This window comes from Coenobita brevimanus, chromosome 54, assembly GCF_032717465.1.
Source record: "Coenobita brevimanus isolate Jiangsu-jjx chromosome 54, ASM3271746v2, whole genome shotgun sequence".
In the NCBI taxonomy this organism is placed as follows: Eukaryota; Metazoa; Arthropoda; class Malacostraca; order Decapoda; family Coenobitidae; genus Coenobita; species Coenobita brevimanus.
This window is the reverse complement of record NC_137007.1, coordinates 1,494,569-1,516,188: the sequence shown is the minus strand read 5'-3', so window position 1 is coordinate 1,516,188 and position 21,620 is coordinate 1,494,569. Positions and strand designations below refer to the sequence as shown.

At 40.4% G+C, this 21,620-nt stretch overlaps 1 protein-coding gene across 1 annotated transcript in view; it reads right to left on the bottom strand.

The window, feature by feature from the left end:
* The window catches only part of LOC145400982 (putative neural-cadherin 2), a 136,566-nt gene that overhangs the window by 44,021 nt on the left and 70,925 nt on the right, over positions 1-21,620 (bottom strand). Inside the window, exons 2-3 of the mRNA XM_080273342.1 lie at positions 11,518-11,649; positions 5,823-5,938 (exon numbers count right to left, since the gene is read on the bottom strand). Of these exons, the coding sequence (XP_080129468.1) occupies positions 5,823-5,938; positions 11,518-11,649 (248 nt within the window). The remainder of the gene's footprint in view (positions 1-5,822; positions 5,939-11,517; positions 11,650-21,620) is intronic.

Genomic DNA, 21,620 nt, shown 5'->3' with positions numbered 1-21,620 from the left:
TCAGGAAACTCTAACGAAAATCATATTTTTCAACTATTCCCTACTAAGAATCGAACTTGCGTCTGTTAGGAGAGCAGACCACCTTCCTAAGAACTCGGCAATAAAATGGCTCGAGTCTGGTACCTATTTGAGCTGAGATAAAAATGTAAATAAACGATGCTAAACACAGTCTGCGGCCAAAGACGAATATGGCGCCATGAATCATATCCAGGCTATGCACACTAATAAAATCTGGTGCTTCCTGGCTCTCAAAATTCTATCGCTGGTCCAAGTGCGTTAGGCTCCACTGCTAGAGGTGTTTGCAGTAGTAGTAGTGTAATTATAATATGGACTCATAACATATGTTTAAAGAAAAACTCCTTTCTGGGAGGAGAGCAAGATGGAAATGTACAGTTGAAAACTACAATGTACAAATTCATTATATACAAGGTAAAATGAACATAGTAGCTGACGCATTATCTAGGAACCCGAACACAATTCAGGTCGCGGCGTTAGATCTCAAAGGAAATATCCCAAACCACGAGGATATCGCAAAGGCACAAAGACTTGACCCAATATGGTCTAAAGTAATATACAAGTTAGAAAGTGGAGATGACATACAATTACCCAAACTGCATGTCCCACTTGAACAATTCACAATGGTCAATAATACATTATACAAAATTAACTCTAAACAACCAAAACGCCAAAGAAATACTAACCAGTTGGTAGTACCTAATGACATGATACCCCAAGTATTACGAATGATACACGACAGCCCACATGCAGGACATCCTGGAAAGGATAAGACATTCAACCAAGCCCAGCTGTTATATTACTGGCCTTCATTACGAAAAGATATAAACAATCATATACACAAATGCGAATCATGTGCGAAACACAAAGGATACCCAAACACACCTGCACCGATGGGTAATTACCCTGTACCACATCAACCATGGGACGTTGTCGCTGTTGATTTACTCAAGATGCCATTATCATACAATAATAACCTATACTTATTCGTAGCAACGGATCATTTTTCCCGTTATGTCATTTTAGCTCCAATTAAAGATAAGACAGCAGAGACAGTAGCAAAGGCAATAACAGATAATGTAATATGTCGCTTTACTACCCCAAAGGTACTAATAAGTGATAATGGAGGAGAATTTAATTCTGAGATCTTACAAGAAATATGTAAACAATACAACATCAAAAAGGTTAACGTTTTGGCCTATCACCCAGCATCGAATGGGTTGGTAGAGAGACAAAATAAAAAAGTATTAGATGTGCTACGACACATTCTCAGTGAAAATTATGCAAGCTGGGATGATTGGATTCCCAGAGTAGAAGCCTCAATTAATGGATCTATAAATAAATCCATAGGTGACACACCACATTTCATTATATATGGCACAGATAAAAAATTACCATATGAGCTCCTAGAAGGTGACAGCATGCCTATATACAATTACGATGATTACTCTAAACTCCGTTTACGTGAATTCCAGGACATTAACAAAAGAGTAAAAAAACAATTAACGATGTCCAAGGAAGAAATGACGGAGGCATTTAACAAGAAGGCAAGAGATTCACCTATCAGCTTAGGAGACATTGTTTACGGTGTCATTCATACGAGAGACAATAAATTATCCCCAAAATTTGAGGGCCCATACAGAGTAATTAACATGAAAGCAAACAAAGTTTTAATTAAGTCACTTTCAAGTGGCGAGGAGAAACAAGTTCATATTGACCATTTAAAACGAGTTTCAAGGGAATTATCACATAATTATTCAGCCTCGGATACAACCGAACAGGTCAACGTACCTCAAGAAACCAAGCAAGAAAACAACAATGATTACAAAAAGAAATTAAGGTCATATACCAAACAATCAAACATAGGTGCAACTGTTCCAATAAAATCTACAGTACATCATTTACGAGAATTAAATATCGATTTAAACTCCTTCTATAAATGAAATAACAATCAACCGTAACGCACATCATCACTATCATCGACCACAGCATGACCATATTAGGAAATTAATAGATTTTTTTTTTTTCGGTAGGTTACGATGAAGGGACTTATGCTATGGATTCTCCTCTACATAGCAAGAGGATATGCGCACTTAGACCCCCAACACATAGTACGACAAGGATGCCTCATAGCTCCAACGGCCACGACTACAATCGTTAAGGACGTCATGAGTACTGAAATAAGTCTAGATTACTTGTATGAATTACCTACTTATCTAGACAGACTTGCGACGCCGATGCGAACTCTGGACTTCATGATAGGAAATTATGTTTCACAAGCACATAACACCAAGGAAGTGAATGAAATGGTAAAGTTAGCGAAATGGAAACTAGAACAGGCAAAGTCAACTATGCTCATCATGATCCAAGATCTCCCATCTTATGGAACGGAGGTACTGAGCGACAGGAACAACATCACACGTACTCGCCAAAAGCGCGGTTTGTTCGACCTGGGTGGCGCAGTTCTTGGAAACATTTTTGGATTGGCTACAGAGGATGACCTTAAAGAAATAAACAACAAATTTAATAAGATAGCTCAGGTACTAACATACCAAGATAAATTCATCACAGGACAGAACTCAGCAATGAAGACAATTGTGAAAAATCTGAAAAAAGCAGAAAACATAGCTCTCGAGAGTGTAGATAAAATAATGTAATGGAGGGAAACGTTACACTTTCCCAACACTTCTCCATCATCACAGAACATATTGACACGATTCTACTACAATTAGAGAACACTAGAGATCGTTTCAGGGCACTTATGCAAGGAATTTCGAATGCTGGTGATGGCAAGATCACAATTGACTTACTCCCAGTTCATGAGCTACGTCAGATAAGTAGTCAAGGCATACATAAACATAAATTGAAGCCGTTGTCCCGCAGTAGGGAATTCATGCAATATTACCCATATTTAGAAGCAACACTAACACCAACATCAGTAGTAGTTCATGTACCATTCATAACTAAAGACCTGTTCACAGTATACCAAATACACCCCTTCCCCTATAAAAATAACAACACTTTGGTCATCATCAACATCAACACAGACACCGAACTCATCATGGTCTCCAAGAGACGGGACACTGTCACTTTCGCAAGTGAATCAACGATTGAACGAAAGTGCTGCACATCCTTACATGCTGTTCATCTTTGTCCTGCGTACATTTTCACGTTTCAGCCTACTGATACAGTCCCTTGTGAAATGGCTATCATCAGAAATGACAATATTCATCATCATTGCAACTTCACTTTTGCTCCAGATAAACTTGTACACCATCAACGCATTGGACACTCACAGTTTTTTTATTTCCCTCATAACACATCAGTTTACATAGTCTGTCCAGATATACCACCATCTCATACATCAGCATCAGGATTATACATAGCACCAGACTACTGTGCGGTATTTACACCAGCCATGTCTACTTTATCCACCATCAATCACTATGCCATTCTCAATCATACACACAAACATTTCCACCCACTGCCTGATATGAACTTAAACATGAGCACAAGTATTAAGCTGACTTCACCTAAGTCTGAAACTATGCAAATGATCAATGAAACAATGAAGCCCTGGGAAGATTTGAGTTTGAGTATGTTCAACCCATATTATGTGTAAGCCCAGCACCTACTGTCTTTATAATCATCTGCATTGTAGTTGCAGTACTGCTGTTCGCAATGCACAAAATGCATGCAAGAATTGCTAATTTGGAGTCATTATTTAGTGGGGGGAGAGTTAACATCCAAGTTAACCCCCCTGAATGAAGTGTACATATTTTGTATATAGTATTAATTATATATATATATATATATATATATATATATATATATATATATATATATATATATATATATATATATATATATATATATATATACAGTATATATATATATATATATATATATATATATATATATATATATAAATACAAAGAAGAATGACCCATGTATGGCATACCAGTACCATTATCTTTAAATGAAATATTAATAACTCTTACCATAATCTTAATTTTAAACTTTTTTTTTTTCTTGCATGTATGCATTTCACTACAATAACCCAAGTACATACTGTATTACAGTTAAATAATTTACTTTTAATGCATTTATTCAAATATGTATACAACTTGTTTAAAATGTAATATTACTGAATAATCACTATTTACTATAAATATTATATGTATACAATATTATAATCAATATTATGTACTAATAGATTAGCATGTGTCAATGATAATTGCTGTCGGAGGACCTTCAGCTGCGTGGACCGAGTATATGTTATGAGTCCATATTATAATTACAAATCATAATAGATAGATAGATAAATAGATAGATGGACAGCTCTATGCGAGCCTGGGAATGGGAAATGATCTTGCAAGTTACAATGAGGAAAAGCTGACGACAGATTACGAAGTAGCCAGTCAGTTAGTTGTCAGCAATTCACCCGGTGAACAAAGCCTTGTTGACCATACACACACATACACACATACTCACACACAGGCTTCTAGAACTTTCCAATCACAGGGAACACACGTGATACGACTCCTGTTTCACCAGAATTTAAGAAAGAGAGCTCCGAAGGAAGCTAGCCATAGAACAGACAGGTCGCAGGGAGAAGGGCTTAGCAACTTGAGAGAGAGACAGAGAGAGCAAGACAGGGAGATAGCTCCCGGGACTCTACTTTATACTTCGCTCTGTGTGAGAGACTTGTTAATATTTCCAAGACAAATAAAAATAGTTCCATACTATTCTTTACCTCTCCTTGTCATTGAATGACAAATGGGAAAGAAGATTATCTACTTACAAAGCTACTCAAGTATAACAACCGCTCGTCCACAAGTCTAATATATATAACTTCTCTACAAGTAACTACAAAGTCTTTTTATGACAGTAGTAGTAGTAGTTGTAATAGTATAGTATAGTATAGTAGTAGTAGTAGTAGTAGTAGTTGTTGTTGTTGTTGTTGTTGTTTTGTTGTCATTGTTGTTGTTGCCCGACTCATCTGAACGTGAACCCAGTGAATTACAGGCTTATGTTACCCTTCTGCAGTTTACCATCCGCCTTTAGGGGTACAGGGAAGCAGTTGAGGAATATATAACTATCCGGCGAGCCTCCCAGTCATATATATATTTAATCTTTGTAATCAATTTTCCCCCAGAGGACAAGGAAAGGTGTGAGTCTCCTTGGTTACTATAATCGACCCTCCACCTGGCCATCGTCTGAGCTCAAAGGCATTAGGGAGCTTCGTCTGGCTAGGAAAAACAAAAACACGTGAGGAAAATACACCTGGACTGAAAACAACTAAAAATATACACCTGGACTTAACTTACCTAAAAAAAAAAAAAAAAAAAAAAAAAAAAAAAAAAAAAAAAAAAAAAAAAAAGAGGAAAATATACCTGGACTGACCTTACCTAAAAAAAAAGTGAGAAAAATACACCTGGACTGATCTTACCTAAAAAAAAAAAAAATAGGAAAAGAAACCCGCATTAATTTAATTAATTTAAACATTTGTATATAAATATTATTACATAGTCTTAAAGCCTCACTTTGGCTCATGGGGCTATTTGAAAAGACTGAACTTAAAAAATAATCATGTTACTTGGTTACAATATGGTAAATTAAAATAATTATAATACTTGGTTATAATACAGTAAGTTAATATAATGTATCTTAACCCCCCCTTCCCTCCCCTAAAAAAAAAAAAAAAAAAAAAAAAAAAAAAATGAGGAAAATACACCTGGACTGAACTTACCTTAAAAAAAAAATAAGAAATACAGGGGAGGATAATACACCTGGTCAGAGCTTACCTTGTGCTGGAGTTCGTAGTCAAGAGGAGCCGCCAGTGTGATGGTGCCGGAGTGTTGGTGGATGGTGAAGAGGCCGTCACGGTTGCCGCCTGTGATGCTGTACCGTACGTCACCACCTGCATCACCACCATCACCATCATCACCACCGACCACCATCACCATCATCATCACAGCCACCGAGGAAGAAAAAAGAAAGAAAAATTGGTTAGGACTTTGGTGACATGTTAGTGGACAAACTCGAAAGTAATAAAAATAAATAAATAAATAATCAAAGGAGGGTAGTGGAAAGTACCGATAAACCACTACAGGTAACACTGCGTTCACCATCATTACTAGAGAGAGAGAGAGAGAGAGGGAGAGAGAGAGAGGACAATATTTAACTTGGGACACATCTCAATATTGAAGGGGTTAAAGAGGCTGTAAAATAATTTTCCATTTTGAAAACTCCCTCTCTCTCTCTCTCTCTCTCTCTCTCTCTCTCTCTCTCTCTCTCTCTCTCTCGCAAATAAAAACAGAAAATATTACCCATTATACATCACCCGTATCTCCCTGACCTTGACATCAGTGTAGCTCAGCAGGATATTAACTTGGGTTGGGTTAGATTGGGTTGGGTTGGGTTTGGGTTGGACAGGGTTAGGTTAGGTTAGGTTATCTGTGGTCAGGCTGGGTTGGGTTGGGTTGGGTTGGGTTAAGCTGGATTAGGTTAGGTTCTCTGTAGTTAGGGTGGGCTGGGTTGGGTTGGGTTGGGTTAAGCTGGATTAGGTTAGGTTCTCTGTAGTTAGGGTGGGTTGGGTTGGGTTGGGTTGGGTTGGGTTAAGCTGGATTAAGTTAGGTTCTCTGTAGTTAGGGTGGGTTGGGTTGGGTTGGGTTGGGTTGGGTTAAGCTGGATTAGGTTAGGTTCTCTGTAGTTAGGGTGGGTTGGGTTGGGTTGGGTTGGGTTGGGTTAAGCTGGATTAGGTTAGGTTCTCTGTAGTTAGGGTGGGCTGGGTTGGGTTGGGTTAAGCTGGATTAGGTTAGGTTCTCTGTAGTTAGGGTGGGTTGGGTTGGGTTGGGGTGGGGTGGGCTCCTATTCTACGTCTTTCATTTGCTGTTCTACCTTTGTTACCTGCCGACACCTTGAACGCTAATTATTTAACTCAGAAAATTCGGTAATCTGCGTAATTTGGATGGAAATGGCCGACTTTATCGCCGAATTTGCGCATAACGATGTGTACACAAAAATAAATAAATATATAAATAAAAAATAAAAAAAGGACTATTATCGCCTAGACGCAGCGTGTTGGGGGAGTGATAGTTACGATATTCTGATTCAAGTATTTTGGTAGTGAAAGGAAAGTAGATAATTTTTTTTTTAATCCTCCTCTCTCTGTCTGTTTGTCTGTCTTTCTGTTTGTTTCTGTCCTCTCCCCTTCCTCGCCCCCCCCTCTCTCTCTCTCTTTCTCTGTCTGTCTGTCTGTCTCTCTCTCTCTCTCTTTCTCTCTCTAGCCTGAAGAAGATCCCTAACCCATCTTAGACGATATGTAAAGAAAGAGAGATAAATAGATAGATAAACAGAAACAGATAGACAGATAGATATAGAGAGACTAATGATTCCTATCGACTACACACGGGTTATTTAGGCAGACCATCAATATTTTCTTAGCCCCAGTCTCTAGAACACGACCCGCAACAATCTACGTTACATTCAGATCCCTAACTGTTGGAGAAATAGGGATATGGGGGAAACAAACTTTATCTAACAGACTGGCCGGCCCAAGAATCGAAGGTGACCGACAAGAGATGGAGCCCAACAACGATACCTGCAAGATTACGCCACGCAACCATCACTTTGAACATCCACGTCCCTATTTTGGCCGTCGGTGCGAGGAGTGTAAAGAGATGTTAAATTCGTATGGTCTGGAATCGAACCCGGGACCATCTGGCTGTCAGTCCAGTGCGCTACCGATTTCAGCACCGCTACTTCCCAGAATCCAACTACGGGATATTACGTAACCCCATCTGCTCTGCTGGGTGTTACGGGACAGGGAAACAGACCTTATCCTAGACTCTGACCGGCATGAATCGAACTGCGGGATGGTATGCAACTGCAACTGGGCTACTGGGCGAAGAGGGACAGGGAACGGATTTAATCTAACACTCCGATCGGCACAAGAATGGGGCTGCAGGATATATTGGCAAAATGCATCACCCCGCAGGCACAAACAGCCCCTGATGGAGGGTTATGGCCGCCTCACGTCCTCACTCTTTCTCCCTCGTGAATGTCCAGTTTACCAGTTTCGCCTGAGGAAAACTGACACCTGGCGAAGTACAATGAAACCCCCATCTCTGCCAGTGCGTGTTTCAGTAGGTTTCACTTTTTCCGCTATGTCTTCGTCAAACTTTGGGAAGATATTTACGTCTCTCCTGTACGGCCACAAAATTCACTGTCCACAATTTTCCATTACCCTGATAAGCACTCCGGATTGGTTTCAGGTTTTTACGTTTTTTGTTATATTTATTTTATTTAGATTCATTTTATTTACATTATTTATTTATTTATTATTTTATATACTGGTCTTACTTTCTGTATTACGTTCTCTTTTTCGTTCCTCAGTTTTAACCAAGCCTGACCCAGCCTTCCTGCTTTGTTATCCCTGGCACCTCTTCCTTAGCGATTTATTTTTGGCTGTGACTGGTTGATACCCTTTTGTAAGCAATTTATGCAGAGTATGGCCATTTTGGAAGGATTTATGTTACACAGATGCGGACAGTGAGGTGTAATAAACGAAATAAATCGCTAAGGGAAAGGTGTTAGGGAGCTTCATTGACGAAACTCTGGCCCTGCCTTTGGCTCATAGAATAGTTAAATTTGTTATAACTTTACTGCAAATGGAATGGGAAGGAACAATATATGTGTTGCTGTTTGCTTTCCTTTGCACTAACCTAACCTAACACAACCTAACCTAGCCTAAACTGCCCTCACTTAACCTATGATAACCTGTACAAGTCTAACCTATCCTAACCCAACCCAGCGCCTCCTAACAACCTATCTAACCCAGCCTTACCTAATCCACGCTTGTAACATCCATCCATCCATCCATCAATCAATCAATGTCAGTCAGTTAGTTAATCAATCTACCAATCGATCAATCTGTCTATCTATCCATCTATTTAACTATCAATCTATCAGTCTATCTCTCTATCTATCAGCCTATCTATCTATCTATCTATTTGTCTATTTATCTACCTATCTATCTATCTACCCCATCAAAGAGTGAGCCTAACCATTAACAAACCTGACATAGCCAATACATATTTCCCGAAGGTTATACATTCCTACAACTGCATCATACAGTTAGCTATACAGTAAGGCATATACAGTATACTTTTTCTGAGCTGAATACACTGCCCTTAATTAGTAAGAATAATTGGAGAAACGTCACCGAATTGAAGGATTTTATTAGTAGTAGCAGTAGTAGTAGTAGCAGCAGTTTCAGTATTAATGTTAGTACTAGAAGCAGCAGCAGCAGTAGTAGCAGCAGCGGTAGTAGTAGCAGTAATAGTATCAGTATTAGTAGAGTGATTTATTAGCACTGAAGGGGTGTTATAGTGTACCATTAAGATATATAATTACCCTTCTCTCCCATTTCTCAGCGTCCTATTATCACTGAGCACTTCCATTAGAGGACTGTCACTACACAATTTACAGTTTAAAGGTCAAGAGGAGGGTCGTTAGCCAGTAAAAGCAATTAATTATGTAAACAGATGGGTAATTACGTTTATTTTACAGTCATTATGGTGTTATGGATGGATGTTAATGAGTAATAGCCAACTTATCATTATTTACAAAGCTTGAACTCGAAATTTTGGGGTAAACACACAGCGACTCTTCTCCTTCTTGTGTGTTTACGGGGACACGAACGTAAACATTGCAAAAGTTAACATACACTAGAAATTAGAGAAAAATAAAGAAATATGAAAGCCACCCGAAACTCCGTACATAAACCCAGCTTAAGCCAGATTGATTTATATGTGAGGTGATTTTAAAAGAACAGGCTTAGATATTAGGGTCGATAAAATAGGAAAAGAAAACCAAGGCCTGAAAAAAAAAAAAAAAACAGTACGGTAACTTAAAATTTTCTACGTAAATGTCGTATGATAAACAGTAAAGGTTGTTAGTCCTTATTAGAACCTCTCTGTAGTACTAGAACCTTGAAAATAATAATAATAATAATAATAATAATAATAATTCAACAACACAAAGAACACAACAGCAATACTACTACTACTACTACCACTACAAAAACAACAACAACAACTACTACTACTACTACTACTACCACTACAAGTACTACTATTACTACTACTACCACTACAACTACTACTATTACCACCACTACTACTACTACTACTACAACTACTACCAATAACAGACATCACCGCAGAGGAGTAAATTCTATATGCAATCGAAGCAAGGCAGCGAGGCACAACCAAACTCTAATTCCAGCCTCGATTAAAAGCCTTCTCCAATGACTTTCAGCAAATTACCAAAACAGCAATTAGCAGGGATGAGGAACAGCTTCGACACCCGGCTCTCGTGTAATTAGCGTAAACAGTGAGCATATTGTTAATCGGAAATGAGTACAGCGTTTTTCTAAATGTTTTTGTGGCTGCTTTATGCAAAACTAGAAGATTTTAGATTCCCTTCCTCCCCAACTCCCCCTCCTCACACACACACACACACACACACACACACACACACACACACACACACACACACACACACACACAACCTTACTTAGACTATGAAGGGCAGCCAGTGAAATGGTGACGATGAGTATGGCATAGGTAAGGGGGGTTAGGAAGGGAAATACATCAGGACAAGCTAGAATTTCCATGCTGTTTCCTGCCACACCCGAGGGAGGAGGACTATCCACTAAATTAACCAAAGGGACAACACATGCAAATAAAATAAAGATCAATAAAACTCTGAGAAAATTTACCACGGTCTTAGGGGCTTTTGACCCCCTAAAAAAAAAAAAAAAGGGCTTAAAAAATTCCCCCACCCCCAAAAAAGGGAGGCTGCGGACCACATAGGGAGGTCATAAGAAGGTCCTTGTAACAGTCCTGGATTATTATTTTTTTTTTTGGGGGGGGTGCAAAAGGCCAATTTCAAGCTGGCTCCTCAGTTACTCAAAGATAATTTTCGGCCAGCCCCTGTGAGCATCCGACAGTTCTCAATTTGTGTTCATAGCTGCTAGAGATCGAGTATAAGGCAGTGTGGGTCAAAAGTCTGGAACCTTAGCATGATGAAAAAAGCTTGTATTCATAGCCAACATTCAGTGTGCCCACCATTATAAATCTATCTATCTATTGCCAGACGCCACTATAAATGAAGCACAAATAAAATCGTGATGTTCAGTGAGTAAATCCCCGGCAAAGGGAGTCGTGGTGTAGATGTGCTCTCAAAAATGTGCAAAAGTAACATGTAAGTAACGGAGATGTACTAACTGTAACGGTGTACTGATTTTACGACTGTGCCTGTAATTGAGGGTGGTAGTATTGAAGTGACTGTTTTACTGGTACCTGAATGACTGGTGTGGTGTAGTGACTGCCTGTACTAACCCTACATCTGGTTGGTGATGGCGATAGTGACTGGTACAGATTGTCTACTGGTGTACTGACTGTCTGGTGTGCTGTCTAATAGCCTACTGACCATGCCTGTGGGTGGCGGTGACGGTGGTGACGGGGGCGGTGATGGGGGCGTCCTCGGGCACCAGGGCACAGTAGCGGGGGGCCGTGAACTCCAGGGTCGCCGCCCCCCCGGTGCTGGTGACAAGGCGAGTGGCTGGGAGGGAGAGAGAGGTGTGTGTTTAGGTTATGTTTGTATATAAGTCACTACTACTACTACTACTACTACTACTACTACTACTACCACCATGCTCTATTTGGTGCTGGGAAGGAGTGACTTTCCATACCGTAAATACATGAATAACTTTATATAACGTCAAGAGTTCAATATGGTAAAATTAGTAAAATATATATTGATTTTTGCCAGCCCTCCCTGTAGCCCTAGAAGCCTCCCTGTATACTCGTGAAAATCCGCAAACTAGTCTATAAATATATCTATCTGTCTAACTATCTATCTATCTGTCTGTCTATCTATCTATCTATCTATCTCTCCCATGAGGGGGGATTCAGCGAGACATGAAACTTTCTCACCTTTCCCGCTGTGTGTGTGTGTGTGTGTGTGTGTGTGTGTGTGTGTGTGTGTGTGTGTGTGTGTGTGTGTGTGTGTGTGTGTGTGTGTGTGTGTGTCAAACAAATCGTCTCCATGTCGCCCTGTCCCCTGCCATTTCGCTGCCCTCCCCCCAGCTTACATCCCCCTCTCTCATATACCTCTCTACTCCATCTAAAAATACATGATAAAAATTACAAGCATATTTTGTGGCATTTCTTAGCTTCGTCTGCTTAATCTGCTTGGCCTGCTTACTCTGCTTCCCAAGATGCATTCAAAGCAATCTTCCTTCTCTGCTCCCCCCCCCCTCCTCCTCGTACCCCAGCGCCATGGTCGTCTTCCCGGCGTTACGACCACCGCACGACCAACACGACAACACTATAGGATCGTATTCTTGCTAGCCTGGGAGATTTCGCAACATTATTTCCTAAGCGATTTATTTTACTCGGTATTTTTTTTTTATTTTCGTGTATAGTGTGTTATTGCTGCAAACTATACAGAGATGAAAGGATATAGACAAAATAAGAAGAAATATTGATGTCTGATTAAGTGACCCGTAAAAAGAGGGAAAAGAAAACAGCAACGTAACAACAAAGGTCCTTCCAGCCATAAACAAAAGCAGAATATGGATAAAATACTGTTCCTATATCTACATATGAAATAAAGGAAATAAAAACAGTCATCTAATGAGTGTAACATTCAAAATAAATCGCTAAAGAAAAAGTGCAACGGAGCCTCCCACGTCAACGAGAATACGACTTTCCTCTGACAACAATGACATCCATTTCGTCTCATCTGCCTGCGCTGCCCCGACCCTGAGGAGTGATGGAAGCCAGATCATGCAGGTAAAGGGGCAGTAAAGAGAGGGTATAAAGCGTGGATGAGAGAGAGAGAGAGAGAGAGAGAGAGAGAGAGAGAGTCATCACCATCAAAACGGCGCTACATGACTCATAATCCCACACACACACACACACACACACATTACAAGAACAGCTATACCCCTTTTAATTCAACCTGACCTAAAACTGGCCATCTCTCCGTCTTGAATACGATGCTAGTCACGAAGAAGTGCAATGGAAAGTATGAAAAGCTGCAATTTTTTTAGTGAAATATCAGGAACTGCAATATTGTCTTTCACAGCCACTGGACTACGCGAAAAAAATTACCAAAATGACGAAAATCTGGGCCAAGTTAAGACGAAAGGAGTATAGAAAGCTTGCAGTGAAATTCGTAATATAAAATGTATTCAGTATAGACGGTGAGGCGCAGTATAATTCCCTGGGTGAAAAGATAAAGGGATATTGATTGTGTGAATGTTATAGAGCTATCAGAGGCGTGAAGTTAGAGTTATGCTGGTCTAGGATGGTAGGATACATCAAACTCTATCTAAGCGACTCTAGATTTCCTTGTACCTTCCTCACAACATCGGAAGGCAGTAGTGCTATGAAAAATGAGTGTACAATTTTTTTCAATATATCCAGTGAGTTTCTCTTGTATTAATTTTTAAGTATATGCATCTTAGTGGTTTTTCGTTTTCTTTACCATTATTAATTTTGAGAGAGGACACTGATATTCCCTAAACTATAATAATAATAAATAAAAAAAAAAATAATAATAATAATAATAATAACAATAATAACGGTAAATAAAAAAATAATAATAATAATAATAATAACAATGATAATGATGACGATGATGATGATGATGATGATAATAATAATAATAATAATAATAATAATAATGATAATAATAATAACAGTAACAATGATAATGATGACGATGATGATGATGATGATAATAATAATAATAATAATAATAATAATAATAACAATCCCGCTAACAACAACAACTTAATTGCATGGTGGAAAGAATTTCGAATCTTATCTTTTAAAATATCAAAGAATCACACACACACACACACACACACACACACACACACACACACACACAAGATGGCTGACTGCATTGGGTAGATGGAGAGGAAGGAATCAATCAAGGTTTTCAATTTTCATTTGGGTTGATTAAATACGAGAGACAGAGAGAGAGAGAAAGAGAGAGAGAGAGAGGAAAAATCAGAAGGGAGATAAAGCTGATGGAAAAGGGAGAGAGAAGGGGAGAGGGGAAAGCAGTAGAGGGGAAGGGAGAAAGAGAGAGGGGGAAAAGGAAAATCAAAGGAAGGGAAACAAGCAAATAGATCACAGAGAGAGAGAGAGAGAGAGAGAGAGGAAAGTAGCCAGAGAGAGAGAGAGAGAGATTGGATGATGATGAGGATGAGATGAAGAGTGGTGAAAGGATATGTATACTGAAGAGTCTGGTGGTGTGGAGGGTGTGCTTTCATTACTGAGATATACTGGAAAACTCTGTGAGAGGAGAGAGAGAGAGAGAGAGAGAGAGAGAGAGAGAGAGAAAAAAAAAAAACTGTGCAAGCGAAAGAGTTGTGAAGAGTTTAACAAAAAAAAATATGAAACAAAAACTGAACAGCAAAGGAATGAAAGAAAACGGGAAAATAAGAAATTGAGATCCAATACATATTTCTTCACATACTTCTAACGACAGATGGAGCATAAAATAAAAATCTAAAAAAAATATATATTGAGATCTGAACCCTATTTTATTTCTTCATTTATTTATTTAATCTTTGACATACTTATTGGATATTTGAAACTACAGATACGTGATTTATTGAGCCGTTTTCTTCTTGGTACGGGAGACTTAGGAATACTGTTTTGCGTATGGAATTTATATCGATATTAAAAAAATTATAAGTAACACGAGCAACATAAGCCCGCCTCAGGTACTGGATCTGAACTATAAGTGCTACAACAGTGTGTATAAGGGTTAGAACTCTCTCTACTACTCCTCTCGGGATCTAAACCCCTACGGAGATTGACAGCCCAACATAATCTGAACCTCCTTTGCAAGACCATCCCCTTCTGGATAATCAACTCCTTATAACAGAAGATCAGGCTTGCAAAACATCACAGTCTTTTTATCTACTTTTAATCGCTCACTGTCGCTACTGCCTTTGTCTGTCTATCGATGTCTCTGTCTGTCTTTCTATCTATCTCCCTATCATTCTATCTGGCGACTGGCGAGCCCCTCATCCCAAAGTTGATTCCGTTTGGCTGGAAGCAAATTGTCTCAAAGCCCCACCACCACCACCACTCATTGCACTTCACCTCCATCTCTCTCTCTCTCTCTCTCTCTCTCTCTCTCTCTCTCACACACACACACACACACACACTTCCTAATCCTTCACACCACAGACACATTCCTTCCATTTTTCCTTCACCCCTGCTGCTCTCACAGACGCAATGGCCGCCTCGCTCTCACACCTGACATTCACCAACCCTCAAAAACACTCTCCTTGACTGACTCCATTCCCTAATATTCAGAAAGTCCTCTCTAAGATTCGTCCAGTCTTCTGAGTTAGGTCACGTCCACACCAAACACTTGCAGGTGCGGGCGGGAGTTTAGAATCACTATCACTCAAACAAATGATCCTACTGGACACGGGCGGGTGCGGACGAGAGCCTCCCTGGGTTACGATAATGCCGAACTCCATCCTGCCCCAGCCAGCCTCTGGTGCGGACGCGACCTTAGAGAAATATTAATTACTCCCCATTCTTGTACCTTCATGGTCATCATCATCCTAACCAATTTTTTCAACCCTGCATGATCCGGAACACAGACAGGCTTTTTGTGTACTGGAGTAGCGGGGTATATTGTATCCGCAGCAGTGGTGTAGTGTTGAAATAGTGTAGTGTACTGTAGTGTAATGTAGGACTGGTGAAGTGTGGTATGGTGCTGCAGAGGGGTAGTGGAGGGGTGGTATATTGTAGGGGGTATTGTGGAGTGAAGTGGATGGTAGTGTAGTGGAGTGTAGTGTAATGTTGGACTGGTGTAGAGTGGTATGGTGCTGCAGGGGAAGTGGAGGGATGATATATTGTAGAAGTGGCGTAGTGTCGAAATGGTGTAGTGGAGTGGAGTGCAATGTAGGACTAGTGTGGTGTGGTATGGTGCTGCAGAGAGGTAGTGGAGGGGTGGTATATTGTAGAGGTATTGTGGAGTGGAGTAAATGGTAGTGTAGTAGAGTGTACTGTATTGCTGGACTGGTGTAGAGTGGTATGGTGCTGCAAAGGGGAAGTGGAGGGGTGGTATACTGTAGAGGTATTGTGGAGCAGAGTGGATGGTACTGTAGTGTAATGTAGGACTGGTGTGGTGCGGTATGGTGCTGCAGAGGGGCAGTGGAGGGGTGGTATATTGTAGAGGTATGGTGGTGTGGATGGTATAACAGGGCAGTTCCTGGCTGGTGTATGTGCTGGTGTTCCGGTTATTGGAGTTCATATTGCTACCCGTCTGAGTCACGACCTTCACCCCCCTTTACAACCATCATTCCCTATCTATCTATCTATCTATCCACCTACCTACATACCTTCCATCTACCTACCTATCTGTCTATCTGTAGCTACCTATCTATCCACCTACCTACATACCTACCTATCAATCTACCTACCTATCTAACTATCTGTAGCTATCTATCCATCTATCTATCTACCTGCCTACCTACGTATCTACCCACCTATCTATCTATCTATCTGTTGTCTGACGCTGCATCCTGTGAGTAATGAAAGGACCTCCAGGCTCTTTAATCACTACTCATCAACAACCCCTCAGTTCACAACAAACCACTCCCCACACCTTCGTCTCCCACCCTTTCTCCTCCCAACTACCTAACTCTCACGCACTCTCCTAGTCAATCTCTCATTCTCCCTCACAGACTCTCACACACCTTATCTCTCCGCCTCGTTCCCGGCCTCCCTCTCCTCCCTCCAGCCACCTCACTTTCGTCATTATTCTCTCTTTAACAATTTCGCATTCTTCGTTAGCACCGCCTGGCCCAACCACCTCAGACTTCTTACTAACTACATCTTTATGATGAGTTTTCTTTCATTAAATCTTACTGCTTCTTAACAATTATATTCAGCGTAAAAGAGAATATATCCCTTAGCAACTCCTTCGATGCGAATTATCTTTTCTTAGTGTAATAAAATCGTATAACAGAGGAAAAAACAAACACTGGACGTGGTGTTTGGCTCTTTATTTTCCTATTTTTTCTTGGAGGGAACAATCTTACGGGTTCCTCAGCCTTTAGTTCCTTCTTCCATACATAAAAAATACGAAAAGCTTAACACCTTCAGTACGATTACTTTGGTAGACAAACAGTTTTTATCAGATATATATGAACCTTAGTGGAAAAATTCAGATTAAAACAGGGATATAGAGATTCGATTTTGAGCAATCAGTCAAAGGTCAAGGTCAATGGGAAAGGTCAATCAAAGGTCAAAATGACTGGAAAAGGTCAATCAATCAAAAGTCAAGGTCATTAGGAAAGGTCAATCGATCAAAGGTCAAGGTCACCAAAAAAGGTCAACCAAACAAAGGTCAAGGACACTGGGAAAGGTCAATCAATCAAAGTTCAAGGTTACCGGGAAAGATCAATCAATCAAAGGTCAAGGTCACCGGGAAATGTCAATCAAAGGTCAAGGTTATCGGGGAAGGTCAATAAAAGATCAAGGTCGCAAAAGTCAATCAATCAGAGGCCAAGGTCACAGGGAAAGGTCAAAGGTTGTTCACTGGGCAAGCTCAACTCTGAAAGTGTTGATCCGATTAGAGCCAAAGGTGGTGGACGGGTTGATGGTTAGGACAGGTTAAACTAGGGCACCGGAATCAAGGAGTTAAAACTGATTGTCTGGCTTAATGACCCACATATTGTCAGTAAGAATTAATTTAGCCTCTCTCTCTCTCTCTCTCTCTCTCTCTCTCTCTCTCTCTCTCTCGAAATCCTTAACTGGTTCAACTGGAAACTCCTTTAGGCCGCGCTAGTGTGATGGCATTAGCTGTGGTATTTCTATGGCTGGTGTGGTGGTATTACTTGTGATATTTCTGACTGGTATGATGATATTTGTTCTGGTATAACTATTGCACTCTCCAACACCTGGAAAAGCAATATACAAATCCTTAAATTGTTTTCTGTAATACCAGTGTAAATCCGCGATCATGATTTTGACTGGGTAGGGAGTGGATGCTTGTTGGTGTGGCAGGGTAGTGTATCTGAGATCCATGCTGACTTCCTTTTTTTTTTTTTTTTTTTTTTTTTAAGATAGTAGAGAATCATCATCATCATCATCATCATCAATCATCTTCATCATCACCATTACTGTCATCATCTTCACCTTCATCATCATCATCATCATCATCATTATTGTAGTCGTCATCATCATCATCATCATCAGAATCATTATCCTTTTCCTCCTCCTCCTCATCATCATCATTATCATCAATATTTTTTTCCCACGTCTGAATGAGGTCAGGTAGGATGAAGGAACAAGGAATGAGAAAGTACAAAAGTGGGAGAATTATCAACAGCATCCCCAGTGAAGCGGGCCAGACACTCATTCACACACTACTCAAGCCCCGGGAATCATGGCTCCACCTCACAGGCCAAACCATCTACAGTTATCTCATTCCTGAACTTTGTCACTTAAATGGAACAAATCGTAAATCTGAAAATATAAGTGAAGCCGTGTTCATTTCGCACTGGTACTAGTTCAGAATCTTTTGTCTCTGTGTCATATTGTATCACACTACAAGGACAATGAATATATTTTTATGTGGGTGTACATTGACGATAAAAACTTAGCTGATTCTTCCCCGCCTCCTGTGGTGATGGAAGATGTTACATGATATATTTTTTATATCTGATAGTAATATGAAACACAAAAGAGTATGAGGAGGAAGGAAATTCTTTGAGGTTCGAGGAGGAATGAGAAATATGGAAGGAAAGACACACTACTAGCTATCAAGAACACCTGGTTTAATTACGCTTGTTTTAATGACGTATATTACACCTTTTTATCTCCCAAGCCTAGTACGTCCCTCAAACAAAGCTATGAAAATAATAAAAATATACAAATAACACACTAGAGTATAGGATGGTGTGATGTGCATAATAAATCGCTAAGGAAAAGGTGCAAGGAAATGAAAACAAGGCCAAGAGAAAGTCTTGCAAGTGAATTCTTCTCCCAGCACATCCCAGCTTCTTCACAGTCACTTAAATCCTCCTGCTTTCTCTCCTAATCTCCAATTTCCAACGCCGGGTTCTTTTTCATTTTCACTACTTTCCCTCTCTCTAGTCACCCGCTATCCCGACGCTCATGACCCCCCACCCCCACACACCCCAGTCATCACCCTTCCCTCATCTCTCCCCCTCCTCCCTCCCAAACACCCTTATCCTTACTCCCTCCCCCAACCCCACCCCTCCCTCACACTTCTGCCTTCCTACCTTACACCCCAAACATCACCAGCCCTACCCTCATCATTCCCCTATCCTCCCCCCTTTACACCTCAGACATCGCCCCTCCCCAACCCCCAGCTCACCCCCTCCCTCACACCCCTGCCCTTCCCCCTTACACCCCAGACCTAACCCTTCCCCAGCACCCCTTTCCCATCTCCCACATCCCTGCCCTCACCACCATTCACATCCCAGCCAGGCAAACAGGGACGTGGATTGCAAACTCGACGGTTGCGTGTAGTACTCTGGGAGAATATTGTGACCTAGAAACAGCTGCAATTTCTACCATGAGGACGCTCGTGTGGTAGATTGGTGAAAAACTTGAGTCGTCTCCTTTCTCCTTAGCCATCCCCGCCTTCTCAGTCCTTAACAGTCTCCCTCTCTCTCTCTCTCTCTCTCTCTCTCTCTCTCTCACACACACACACACACACACACACACACACACACACACACACGTACAGCAGAGAGAGATGGGAGATTGTAGTGAAAAGGAGCATGAAGCAGGGATATCAAATGTGACGGAGGGATGATAGTTGCGTAATAGCTGATACTAAACACCAATTAAACACAGCAATATGAATAAACCCTTCATCTTTTATCCCAGTCAGCAATCGACACATCAATATGCTACTCTGACCATCTGCACAGTTTAATGATGCTGGAATAAAACAAACATTAAATCAGAGGTGTCTTACAGAATACCTAACACTTCTATGTGAGCTTATTTGGGGACGACAGACATCCATTTTATCTATCTATCTATCTATATACAGAGAGAGAGAGAGAGGGAGTACATAACAGCAAGCCAATATCAGCCTCACAGATAAAACTCTTCGCCTTGCTGTACCCAACACTAATAAATTTCTCTCCATACCAAGTTTCACAAAAATTGAAATGAAAATTATATATATTCCAGTCACGTCCACCCGCCATCTCCCTCTCACCAACACTTGCGCCGGGGAAAGCGAAGCGCGGGGAATTAAACCGCTGTGTGTAAGACGTTGAGGTAAGACGGCGTGGAGAATAAGTTGCTTGATATGCAGCGTTGAGTGTCAAGGAATTTAACATGGAGAATTGTGAGGAAATGTTTCGCTGTTATCGTTATCGTCATCATTATTATCGTCATCGTCATTATTATCATCATCATTATCGTCATCGTCATTATTATCATCATCATCTTCATCATTGTTATCATCGTCATCATGATCTTCACCATCATTATCTTCACCATCATCATCATTGTCATCGTAATTATTATCGTCATCATCATTATCTTCACCATCATTATTATCGTCATCATCATCATTATCATCATCGTCCCCCTCCTCTTCTTGTTCCTCCTCCTCCTCCTCATCATCATCATCCTCATCATCATCATCATCATCATCTCTTATTCTCACTTCAAGATGGAATGACGGGTAGGTAACATGCAGAATCAGAAAAAAAAAAATCACCACCACCACCATCATCATCATCATCACCACCAACACCACCACCATCATCACCACCACCACCACCACCATCATCATCATCACCACCACCATCACCACCATCATCATCATCACCACCACCACCACCACCACCACCATCACCACCACCACCACCACCACGACCATCACCACTCTCCTTCCCACTTAAAGACAGAGTAAGGCAGAGACCATAATTATAACATGTACACTAAGAAGGAAGCTTTACCACAATTCTTTACAACAATCTTAATTTACAAAGAGGCACCGTAAAACTCAAGACAACACACTACTTCTCAGCTTAACTCTTTCACTACGAATACAAACTTCTATATTACATTTTATTTTATCAGTAGACTACTTTATTTATTTATTTATTTAGTCTTTTAATTCGTCTGGGGAAGAGCTCTAAGAATGAAGAGGATAATCAAGGAAATATGTCTTGAATTGTAAATGTGTGTGTTGAACGAAGCTTGTGTGTGTGTGTGTGTGTGTGTGTGTGTGTGTGTGTGTGTGTGTGTGTGTGTGTGTGTGTGTGTGTGAGAGAGAGAGAGAGAGAGAGAGAGAGAGTATAGATAGATAGATAGATTGAGAGATAGTAGAGAGAGAGAGAGAGAGAGAGAGGGAGAAATACAGATATGAGACAGATAGATAGGTAGATAGATAAAGAGAGAGAGAGAGAGAGAGAGAGAGAAACACAGCAGCCTCCTCGGTAACACAGCAGGGGCAGTAAGCAAGCAAGTACCAGGCTAATTACAGTA